Source organism: Microcebus murinus, chromosome 13, assembly GCF_040939455.1.
Source record: "Microcebus murinus isolate Inina chromosome 13, M.murinus_Inina_mat1.0, whole genome shotgun sequence".
Lineage (NCBI taxonomy): Eukaryota > Metazoa > Chordata > Mammalia > Primates > Cheirogaleidae > Microcebus > Microcebus murinus.
In genome coordinates, this window is record NC_134116.1 from 72,454,527 (window position 1) to 72,466,884 (window position 12,358).

Here is a 12,358-nt window from a genome sequence, read left to right on the forward strand (position 1 = left end):
GGAAACCAAAATGGATTAAAGACTTAAGTCTAGAGCCTGAAACTATGAAACTACTGAAAGAAAACACTGGGGAAATACTTCAGGACATAGGTCCAAGCAATTATTTTTTGAATAATACTGCAAAAGCACAGGCAACCAAAGCAAAATTAGACAAATGGAATCATATGAAACTAAACAGCTTCTGCACAACAAAGAAAACCATCAATAGAAGAGACAACTCACAGAAAATATCTCCAAACTACCCATCTGACAAGGGATTAATAACTAGCATATATAAGGAATTCAAACAAATCAACAGGAAAATCAAATAATGCCACTTAAAAAATGGGCAAAAATCTGAATAGACATTTCTCAAACGAAGACATACAAATGGCCAACTGGTATATGAAAAAATGCCCAACATCATTAGTCATCAGAGAAATGCAAATCAAAATTACAATGAGATATCATCTTATTCCAGTTAAAATAGCTTTTATCCAAAAGACAGGCAATAAGGAGTTCTTTACAGAACTTACCTTTAGTTTATCAGGGGATGTGTAAGGAGCTTCAGGGGCATAAATCCTGAAAATATCAGCAAGGCAGCAGGCTACTAGTAAGCGAACATCTTTATCAGGATGCTTGAGGAAAAAATCTGAAGCAAGATGTAAAGCTAGATTTAGATAAAGCTCCTTTTCTTCTTCAGAGTCCTGGTCCATATCCATGAAAGTTTTCACAACCATCTATACAAAAACAAAATAATCAAATGAAATGTTCCATGTAAACATATACTCATTTGATACAAAGGCCACATTAACTGCAAAGGTTAACTTCAAATAAATATACTTTCATTTTTCTGCAAAAAGTATCTACTTGAGAGAACAAGATCCCTCTAAAACTACAGGGTAAACTTTTCTTTAAAAGACTAAGTAAAATATTTTTCATCTACCCAACATATCTGGTAACCAGATTTTAAAAGTTTAAAATTAGCCTGATGTAGTCAGTAGTCATTATTGGAAGAAATCCAGTAGAATATTTGTTGAAACTTCTGGTCTCACTTGTACAACTGAACTAAAAGGGCTATGCCCTTAAAACTACCATCCCTTTCTTTAAAAAATAATATTTCTAATCATTAAGAGAAAAAGTATATACCTAAAGAAAACTTGGATGGATGACAATTTAGTTTTCCATCTGAGCCACTAAACCACTCCACTCACATAGTTTTATATATTCAACTAAAAAAATATAAATGGATTTAAGACATGATGTCAAAGGTGCATCCTTCAACATTGAAAAGCTACCATGATGTGAGCACCATAATATCCAACAAAATATTTCTTGTGCCACCGTAAAAGAGAATATGTTATGGATAGTTCATTGATTCAATGGCATGTATGTGGTGAACAAAAAGAAGCTACCGGAAATGGTTCCTTTTTCAAAAATATTTACATAAAAGAAGGGGGGCAGAAAATAGACTGGTGACAAATGGTTATAGTATAAATTCTGTGAACTGCCTTCTCTAATTTCAGTATTAGTAGTTACAATATAACCCCAGTCTGTGCTATTCCTAGTTCCAATGAGACTTAACAAAAATTGCCTATCTTGACAGGAATTGCCATTTAAATACAACTCAAATGGAAATGTGACCATTCACCATCCACTAGGTGGTGCTGCAAATACTAAGCAACAAGTAGGGCTGGCCACCAATTATCAACCTCTATATTTTGGTCTTTTACGCTGCAAAGATTTCCACTCGCTGTAGAGCTAGACTTCTGAGTAAAAAATGGTTCAATTTCATAGTAAATTCTCAGAGCAGCCGTGCAAACATTGTTTCTCACAATGCTACCCCTTATTTCTGTAATGCCAGATGCCAGAACCAACAGTAGACTAAATCCTTCCAATTAGGCAGCATAGTTGGTTTAACACATTAACTGCCATGAGAGTTCTATAATTCACTCTAGTTTTGACCTCAGGGCCGCATGAAGTATGTATAAAATCTTACTTGTTGATGTTCTATTGTTACAATTAATGTTGACAATTTAATCCTAAAAATGTGGATTAGATGAATAGAAGTCAATAAATTGTGTTTTTCTATTTATGTTTACCTTAAAAACTCAAAGTTTTTATCCTATTTTCATATTAAAAACTCTGGCCCCAAGGAAAAGTTGCTGATCTTTTTGTGTGGCAGGCAATGTGTTAAGGGTATGATACCCAGAGTTATTCTTCTAACTTCTTAATTTTATTACTTTTAAGATATATGCTTTGCCTATGTGTTTATGAAAAGACACAAAGAGAAAAAAGAGAACTAGGTGCATAGAACTATTTCTTTCTCCAGATCTCTTCACCAAAGAGTGAGACAACATTAAGTATATTTTGAATTAAATGTTATAGAAAAAAAAATTATATAGACAATGTTACTTTATATATTAACAAACTGTTATAACTTATAAAACTTACACAGATACTTGTACATATAAAAAAATTACTATTATCCCACAAAAATCCTTTTCATATTTTCCTAAGAAGGAAGATACTAAAAACAGTGGAAAGTATAAATTAGGATAATAAATGAGGAAAGTATAACCAGATTACTGCCAGGCATAAATGTCTACAAAATAATAAAAGCATACTACAAACACTATATGTGAGTACTATGGAAATCATTTCACCAAGACTAAACACAAAATTTGCTCAAGGTCTAGATAATAAAAATTCCTTACTACTGTCTACAACTCAAATGGTGTTATAAAACTCATTAATAACTTATGAGTCCTCCAAATTAAAAAAGATCTCTGAGAAAATAACATCTCTAAAAGACACTAAATGCTAATGAGCATTTAAGTGTAGGCTCTGCATTCAGGATTAGTTTCTTAGCAAACAATAGAGATGTTTACCTAACATTCTTGGAATATATAAGCAAATCTGAGGCAATAAACATAATAGTCTCTCTAGAAATTCAATAGGTCAAGAGAAGGTAAACACACAGAAAATGAAGTAAGTCATATACACAAGTTTGTAGCCTGACTGTTTTTAATAAAATATGCATAAGTTCCCAACTGGATAAAATATCTACCTATGAGTAAATTTAATCTGCTCAAAGATACCTTTCCCTCTGAATAATAAACATCTGATACCTGGCGTTCTAATACTTTATGTATTAATGTAAATAAGACTTTATATGAAATTTATAACACTTTTACCATCCTTTTTTTCTTATTAAAATACACCATGTAGCAATATAAAATAGTACTTTGTTTTAAGTTTCCTGATTAATTTAGGAAAGTTTTTCAGCCCTGACATCCAGGTAAATAATAACATATCAAGCAACATAAATGTTTAGGTAGATACAACCTAGAAGGAAAAAAATGCCCAAAAGTAAAGACCATCTAAACTAACTGATAAATCACCATAATGTTCTCCATAGCCACTATGCTCCTTTAACCATTTTAACAATCACAGGGACCATCATGGCCCTGAAAGAAAAGGTGAAACATATTCAAATACATATAAAGAGACCCTAGCCATATAGTGACTAACTCATCTACGGAAGTTCACCAGCCATCTTGATTCACTGCTACATGTCAGAAGCAGAGGGAGAAGCTAACTGTCACTTTGATCTACTCTCAAAGTAACTCAGAAGAAAGTAAGGTACAGCCTGAGTACTCAGTACAAAGACTTAAAATTTCTTTCTCAGAGTAAAATGGTTGTTTTTAGGGAAAAAATGAAATGAGATATAGGATAAAGGAGACAAATTTGTACCAAAAAAAAAAAAAGGAATAAGAATATTATGGACTTGTTCTTTATATTCAAGCGTAGTAAGTCCTAGAAAATCTAAGCTTCACCTTTCTAACTGCTCTCTCATAAGTGATAGCCAAGGAATCGCTACTGTTTCTCATCTACTCTACTCCTTTAGATCCTTTCTCTGCCATTTGCTGCTTTGCTTTTTCAAGTTGCCCTAAAATATACAGCTCTATGTGATTTCTACAGGGGATCACTGCCTTAAACAAATGTCCAAAAGAACATACTCAATTTTACTCACCTTTAACCGTCTCACCATCTCCTCTTTAGATATTTTATCTGAGATTTCCTTGACACCAGGAGGATAAGTAATTTTTCCATCGTTGGTCCTTGTCTTTGAATGAGCCATGACGGAAATATTTTTATCCCTAAAACAAGGAAACTATTAGATGCAAACCAAAAAGTAGGCATAAACATTAATAATAAACATGAAAAGTAAGCTGCCCCTAATTTATAACTACCTCCTAATTTATAGTAATTCACTTATCTAATTAATAAAAATCACTCTACTAAACATGTCCCAAAATCATTTAAAAAACAAAACAAAACTTACTTTTATTTTCCTTCCCAACCCTCCAACTAAAACAAAACCAAAAAAAAAAAAAAAAAACTATAAATGCTAGTACAAAATAAAAATCCAAACATAAGCATATTTATAAAAGCACTACAAATTACTCAAACCAAAATTTAAGACAAAACAGGAACCCAGAGAAGTGAATGGAACACTGGACCGTTATAGCCACTTATGCTCTGAGAGCATTTGTCAATTCTTACAAATGTAGAATTTAGTTTTGGTGGGCTCAAGAACAAGGGAAATGGGTAAATCGGTATCAAGTCACAGCCAAATAAGAAACTCTACTAACATTAACGTAGAGTGCTACCCCACCTCAAAAACATATACCTGCAAAGAAAAGAGTAAGCTAGAAATCAACGGGTGCCCCTTTCTCCCACCCCTTACATCAGAGACGGCTGCTTTGGTACTAAACACAGCAAGATAATAACAGATACAGGACAGGAACAGCTAATTTTTTTTGGCCATAGGCTAGCACATTGGCTTAGGTTCACATGACCTAAGTGATCCAGAGAACTTCAAAACATGAGTTCAGTGACCTCTCAACTAATAGTACCCCCAAGCACCTAACGTTAGTAAATCCAAGTCCTGCCTAGAGAAGGACACCTTCATTCTAAGCATTAAAGAATTCCCACTATGATGTTTCTAGGACAATGAGCAATATCAAGTCAAAAATAATCAAGCAAGCACCTAAGGAAACAACTATGAGCAAAACCCAGCAGGAATATCAGACACCAAGAACAGACACACAATTCATCAGATATTACAATGATCAAATAGATCATAAAACTACTATACTTATCTTAAAGCAATAAAAGACAACTCTGAAATTATCTTCAGGAAATAAAGAGTCAACTAGGCCAGGCACGGTGGCTCACACCTGTAATCCTAGCACTCTAGGAGGCCAAGGCCAGAGGATCGCTCAAGGTCAGGAGTTAGAGACCAGCCTGAGCAAGAGCGAGACCCCGTTTCTACTAGAAATAGAAAGAAATTAGCCAGACAACTAAAAATATACAGAAAAAATTAGCCATGCATGGTGGCACATGCCTGTCTGTAGTCCCAGCTACTCGGAAGGGAAGTCTGAGGCAGAAGGATTGCTTGAGCCCAGGAGGTTGCTGTGACCTAGGGTGACGCCACAGCACTCTAGCCCAGGCAACAGAGTGAGACTCTGTCTCAAAAAAAAAAAAAAAAAAAAAAAAAACAAAGTAAACTAGAAGATTTGAAAAGAAGAAAACTTCTAAAAATGAAAAAAATACTACTGAAATTAAAAACTCAGTGGATGCGTTTATTAGCAGATAGAAAAAAACTATCAGAATTAGTAAACCAAGCCAGGTGTGGTGACTCATGCCCATAATTCCAGCACTGTGGGAGGCCAAGGCAGGAGGATCACTTGAGGCCAGTAGTTCTAGACCAGCCTGAGCAACATCACAAGACCCCATCTCTAACAATAACAAATAAGAAAATATTAGGTGTGGTGGCACATGCCTGTAGTCCCAGCTACTCAGGAGGCTAGAGGATGGAGATCACTTACGCCCAGGAGTCTGAGGCTGCAATGAGCTATGATCTTGCCACTGTACTCCAGCCTGGGTGACAGAGTGAGACCCCCATTTGAAGAAAAAAAAAAAAATGTGAACTGAAAGAGAACTCAGAAGAAATTATCCAGACTACAACACAGAGAAACATAAAACTGAAATAACAGAAGGACAGAAAGGTCTAACTGTAACCTATGACTCATAGAAATACCAGAAGGAATAAGACAGACAGGAATAAGACAGAGACCAAATACCTATAGAGAATATCATAAAATACCAAGCTACAAATTCAAGAAGCCAAAAAAGATTAAATTCAAATAATAATAGTAATTCCAGAAAACAAACAAAATCTTAAAGCAAACACATTACTGTGAATGGAATAAAATTTAAACCAATAAGTGAGTTCTCAACAGCAAAAATGTAAGCTAGCAAAATATCATCTTCAATGTGGGGAAAGAATGTAATTGCAAATCTAAAGTTTAGAACCAAGGAATATAATTTTCAAGAATAGGGTGAAATAGGGACAAAATAGCCAAACAAAAATTGAGAGCTCTAATAAAAGCATTTAGAAAATTGTTTAGCATATACTAAGAACTACATAGTATGTGACTATAATATAGAGGGATCAGATTAAAAGAGCAATAAAGGCTAAAGCAGGACCCACACCTTTCACTTCTCACAAAAATCAACTCACGCTGGATAACAGACTTAAACCTAAGGTATGAAACTATTAGAATTCTAGAGGAAAATGCTGGAAACATTCTCCTAGACATCGGCCCAGGCAAAGAGTTTATGAAGAAGTCCCCAAAGGCAATCACAGCAGCAACAAAAATAAATAAATGGGACATGATCAAACTAAAAAGCTTCTGCACAGCCAAAGAAACAGTCATGAAAGTAAACAGACAACCTACAGAATGGGAGAACATTTTTGCATCCTACGCATCATCTGATAAGGGGCTGATAACTAGAATATACTAAGAACTCACGAAAAACGGCAAGAAAAAAATCAAATAACCCTATTAAAAAGTGGGCAAAGGACTTGAACAGAAAATTTTCTAGAGAAGACAGAAGAATGGCCAACAAACATATGAAAAAATGTTCAACATCTCTAATCATTGGGGAAATGCAAATCAAAACCACAATGAGATATCACTTAACTCCAGTGAGAATGGCCTTTATCAAAAAGTCTCCAAATAACAAATGCTGGCATGGATGCGGAGAGAGAGGAACACTCCTATACTGCTGGTGGGACTGCAAACTAGTTCAACCTCTGTGGAAAGCAATATAGAGATACCTTAAAGCGATACAAGTGAATCTACCATTTGATCCAGCAATCCCATTACTGGGCATCTACCCAAAAGATCCAATGACTACAAAAAAGACACCTGCACTCAAATGTTTATAGCAGCACAATTCATAATCGCAAGGCTGTGGAAACAGCCCAAGTGCCCATCAATCCAAGAATGGATTAATAAAATGTGGTATATGTATACCAGGGAGTACTATTCAGCTCTAAGAAACAATGGTGATATAGCACATCTTATATTTTCCTGGTTAGAGCTGGAAGCCATACTACTAAGTGAAGTATCCCAAGAATGGAAAAACAAGCTCCACATATACTCACCAGCAAACTGGTATTAACTGAGCAGCACCTAAGTAGACACATAGGTACTACAGTAATAGGGTATTGGGCAGGGGGAAGGGGGGCGGGTATATACATACATAATGAGTGAGATGTGCATCATCTGGGGGATGGTCATGCTGGAAACTCAGACTTGTGGGGGGAGGGGGAAAAGGGCATTTATTGAAACCTTAAAATCTGTACCCCCATAATATGCCGAAATAAAAAAAAGAGCAATATTTTTATAATTTCAATATAAAGAGCTTAAAAGGCAAAGAAAACAATGTGGATATGAGATGCTTAAAGTAAAAAAATGGCAAGATAAACCATGCAAATACTAAACAAAAGAAAACACTTAAGCTAAACATCAATAAAAAAGATAAGTAGACTCCAGGACTCACTACTTGGTATTTACGCAAGAGAAACACATAACATTTGTCTACCTGAAGACATATATAAAAATGTTCAAAGCAATACTATTCAGAATAGCCAAAACAGAAAACACAAATACCTATCAACAGAAGAACGAATGGGTAAATATTAGTATATTCACACTACAGAAAACAATACAGCTATGAGAGTGAAAAAACTACCTCACACAATAATATGCATTAGTATTACATAAAACTAAGTGCAAGAGAAGCCGGTTGCGGTGGTTCACGCCTGTAATCCTAGCACTCTGGGAGGCTGAGGCGGGCGGATTGCTCGATGTCAGGAGTTCGAAACCAGCCTGAGCAAAAGCAAGACCCCGTCTCTACTATAAATAGAAACAAATTAATTGGCCAACTAATATATATAGAAAATTAGCCGGGCATGGTGGCACATGCCTGTAGTCCCAGTTACTCAGGAGGCTGAGGCAGAAGGATTGCTTGAGCCCAGGAGTTTGAGGTTGCTGTGAGCTAGGCTGACGCCACGGCACTCACTCTAACCTGGTCAACAAGGGAGACTCTGTCTCAAAAAAAAAAACAAAAAACCTAAGTGCAAGAGGCCAGATACAAAACACTACATAGTGTAAGATCACATTTATATATGAGTTCAAAAAATATGGATATCTAATCTATAATGTTAAAAGACAGGATAGTGATACTTTTGGGGGCTGATGGTAACTGAAAGAGGGGTGATAAGGGAAATCTGAGGTGCTAGTTACACAAGTGTTTTCACTTTGTTTAAAGTCATAGATTTAAAGACATAATTCTTGCCCTTTTCTGGATGTATGCTACACTTCAACAAAAAGTTTAACAGAAAGGATAACAAGAAAAGCTCCGTACATTTAAAATTTTTAAAGTACTTCTTACTAATTAATGAATCAAAAGAAAATAAGGATAGGATCAACAAAGTCAAAAATCACAAGACAATCTTAAAAATCTAATAATGTAACATTTGAAAATTTAGATTAAATTGGGAATATATTTTATGACCAAAACTCAAAAAGAAAAAACTACTAAGAAACAGAATCTATAATCAATAAATCTTTCCACAAGGAAAAATATTCAGGTCTAGAAGGTTTTACTAGTGATTCCCACTAAATAATTAAGGAAGAAATAATTCCAATGTCATACAAATAGGTCCAAGAAATAGAAAACAAGGCAATCCTTCCCAACTATTTTCATGCAACTAACTGGCATAACCCTGATATTAAAACCCAATGAGAGCCTGGGTGCGGTAGCTCACGCCTGTAATTCTAGCACTCTGGGAGGCTGAGGCAGGAGGATCGCTCATGGTCAGGAGACAGAAATTAGCCTGAGCAAGAGTGAGACCTTGTCTCTACTAAAAATAGAAAGAAATTAATTGGCCAACTAAAAATATATAGGGAGAGAAAAAATTGGCCAGGCATGGTGGCACATGCCTGTAGTCCCAGCTACTCAGGAGGCCGAGGCAGAAGGAATGCTTGAGCCCAAGAGTTTGAGGTTGCTGTGAGCTAGGCTGATGCCATGGCACTCTATCTAGGGCAACAGAGTAAGACTCTGTCTCCAAAAAAACAAAACCCCAGTGAGAATCAGAGAAAAGGAAAAAAATTATAGACCAATCTTACTCATTAAACACAAATGCAAAACTCCTAAACAAAGTATTAGGAAACCAAATGCAGCAATATATACAAAAAATTGTTTATTCCAGGAATGTAAGTTTAATTCATCACATTAACAGATTTAAAAAGAAAATCACATTTAAGTTCAACATTAAACAGATTTTAAAAGATAAATCTCAATAAATGAAGAAAAAATGTTTGATAAAATTCAACAATTCATGACTGTAAAACAAAAAGAAAAAAAAAACAAGCTTGCAAAAACTAAGAATTAGACAAAAGTTTCCTTTACCTGAAAAGAGCAGAATGCTACAAGCATCCTACAACACAAATCACACTTATTGATGATCCACTGGAAGAGTTTTATTTGTGACTAGGAACTATACAAACATACCTGCTATCATCACTTTTATTTGACACTGTAATAGAGATGCTAATCAACAAAGGAAAGAAAAAGAAATAAAGGGTATAAGGATTAAAAAGGAACCAATCATTATTCACAGATGATATGATTACATCTATAGAAACTCCAAAAGGATTTACAGATAAAACATATAAATTAGTAAGTTTAGCAAGGATGTATAGTAAAAAGATCAATATACAAATAGATGATCTTCAAGTTATAATGAATGGGGTTACATCCCAACAAACCCACTACAAGCTGTAAAAATTAAGTCAAAAGTGTGTTTCCATCATAAGTCGAGAAGCATACCAAATGCATCATCACAAAGTCCAAAATCATTAAGTTAAACCATCATAAGTTAGGTATATCTATACGAACATAAATTACCCACAGTTAACACAATACTTAATGATGAAAGACTAAATGCCTCCCCCTAAAATCAGAAACAAGAACAGCATGTCCATTCTCAGCACTTTTATTCAACATCATAACTGGAAGACTTAGGCTAGCACAGTAATACAAGAAACAGAAAATAAAAGGCATACATATTAGAAGAGAAGAACTAAAACCATCCTACTTCCAGATGAAACGGTTCTCTACACAGAAGACCCCAAAGGAATCTACAAAAAACTACTAGCTCATCATGGTTGCAGGACACAAGATTAACAACCAAAAGTATACTGTGTTTCTATATACAGTCAAGCATCACAGATACATTCTGAGAAATATGTTGTTAGGAAATTTCATTGAGAATGTGTTGTTAGGGGATTTTGTTGATGTGGGAAAATTATAGAGTGTACTTACATAAACCTAGATGGGATAGTCTAGGCTACCTGGTATAGCAGCTATACTACAGCCTATTGCTCCTAGGCTATAAACCTGTACAGTGTGTATTGTACTGAATACTGTAGGCAATTGTAACATTAATTGTATATTGTGTATCTACATATATCTAAACATAGAAACGGTACAGTAATAACATGGTATTATACGCAGTCTGTTGTGATCATTGATGGAACTGTAGTTATGCAGTGCACAAATGTATATGAAAACAGTGGCAAGGCAGATCAGTAAGGAAAGAACATAAAGAATACAATAAAAAATTCTGAGACACTTTCAGATCTATACGGGGAAAAAAAAAAGATATTATGCCTGTACCTCACACCATATATTAACACAGAATGAATTCCAGGTAAGTTAATAACCTAAATATAAAAGCAAAATGTAAAAGCTTTTAAAATCTCGTAAGAGAATAACTTTATGACCTAAGGTTTGAAAAGGCACTAAGAACCAAGCTCTTTACTATGTTCCTTCAACAAAAGATGACACTGTCAACAAAGGTCTAGGATAAATCAATCTAGAGAAAGGAAGATAAGTACGGCAGGCTTTTCTTCCACCAAGCATGGAGTGGAAGAAAGTCTCTCTGCCTTGTCTCTAAAGAGACAAAAGTTGTTCATCATCTATAAAACCAGATACATGACTGTGGCCACAGACCAGAGCTAAATGATGTAGACATACTGACCTTGTACAATATACCCATCCAAATAGTCAAAAATTCATCAAGTGCCTATTACTTGTAGAATACTTCAGGAGTAAGTACAGGGCAAAATGAATAAGATGGGTCTCAAAACCTACCAAGGGAAAGAGACATACCCCTAAATAATTAAATCGTTGTAGATTCTGAAATTATCCTAAACAGAAACAGATAATAAGCTTGGGAAAAACAAAATTGGAAGAAAACCCACTTCTGTAAGTAGACAGGGACAAAGTGGTAGTGATACACAAAACAAAAAGACCGAGAACAATTTGAATAAAAATCTCAGAGGGGAAAGTTCAAAATTTGTTACTGGACCAGAAGAAGTGTGACTGAAGGAAAAGGTGGAAGGAAGTAAACAGAGTTAAACATGAAAAAAATAAGAGCCAAGAAAGAGGCAGGTTGCCAGGTTGCACTTCACTCTTTTAAGCAGTGGTACTGTAAGGAGAGGTTTGAAATACCTCAGTGAACACAGAGTTATTTCCTCCAAGAAATACTTACTAGTCTTTGTCTACTAAGCAAACTCCATGGATCTTAAAGTCTCAAGTCTCCATTTTAACTTTGCCTGACCTCAACCAGATAGAGCTAGACTCCTCCCTCCACAGTTAGTCATACTTTGAACCTACTACAATTAGCACTTATCACATCATATTTATTACACTTCTTACTTCTGTTTCTCCCACTAGACCATAAGCTCCTTAAGACAAGGATAACGTATCATTTTATGCTAGCATCTATTACACATTATAGGTACTATCAGTAGTAGATACTCAGGAAATAATGAATGAATGACCAGAACTATTCTAAGAAAAGTACAAAGGCAGTACAGACTAGGAAGAGGAGAAATTAAATACAGTAAAATCAGTTAAGAAACTGCTGCAAAATTCCAGGTAAGAAGTA

The 12,358-nt window shown here is 35.1% G+C and overlaps 1 protein-coding gene across 7 annotated transcripts in view; it reads right to left on the reverse strand.

The window, feature by feature from the left end:
* The window catches only part of PDS5B (PDS5 cohesin associated factor B), a 160,071-nt gene that overhangs the window by 107,579 nt on the left and 40,134 nt on the right, over positions 1–12,358 (reverse strand). For 6 of the 7 annotated variants that reach the window (XM_020290441.2, XM_076009501.1, XM_076009503.1 and 3 more), the window contains 2 exons: positions 4,016–4,142; positions 516–719 (listed from right to left, as the gene is read on the reverse strand). In XM_020290441.2, the coding sequence (XP_020146030.1) occupies positions 516–719; positions 4,016–4,123 (312 nt within the window). In that variant the 5' untranslated portion in view covers positions 4,124–4,142. Of the gene's footprint in view, positions 1–515; positions 720–4,015; positions 4,145–12,358 lie in introns of those variants that run through there. The other variant, XM_076009500.1, reaches the window with a different exon arrangement.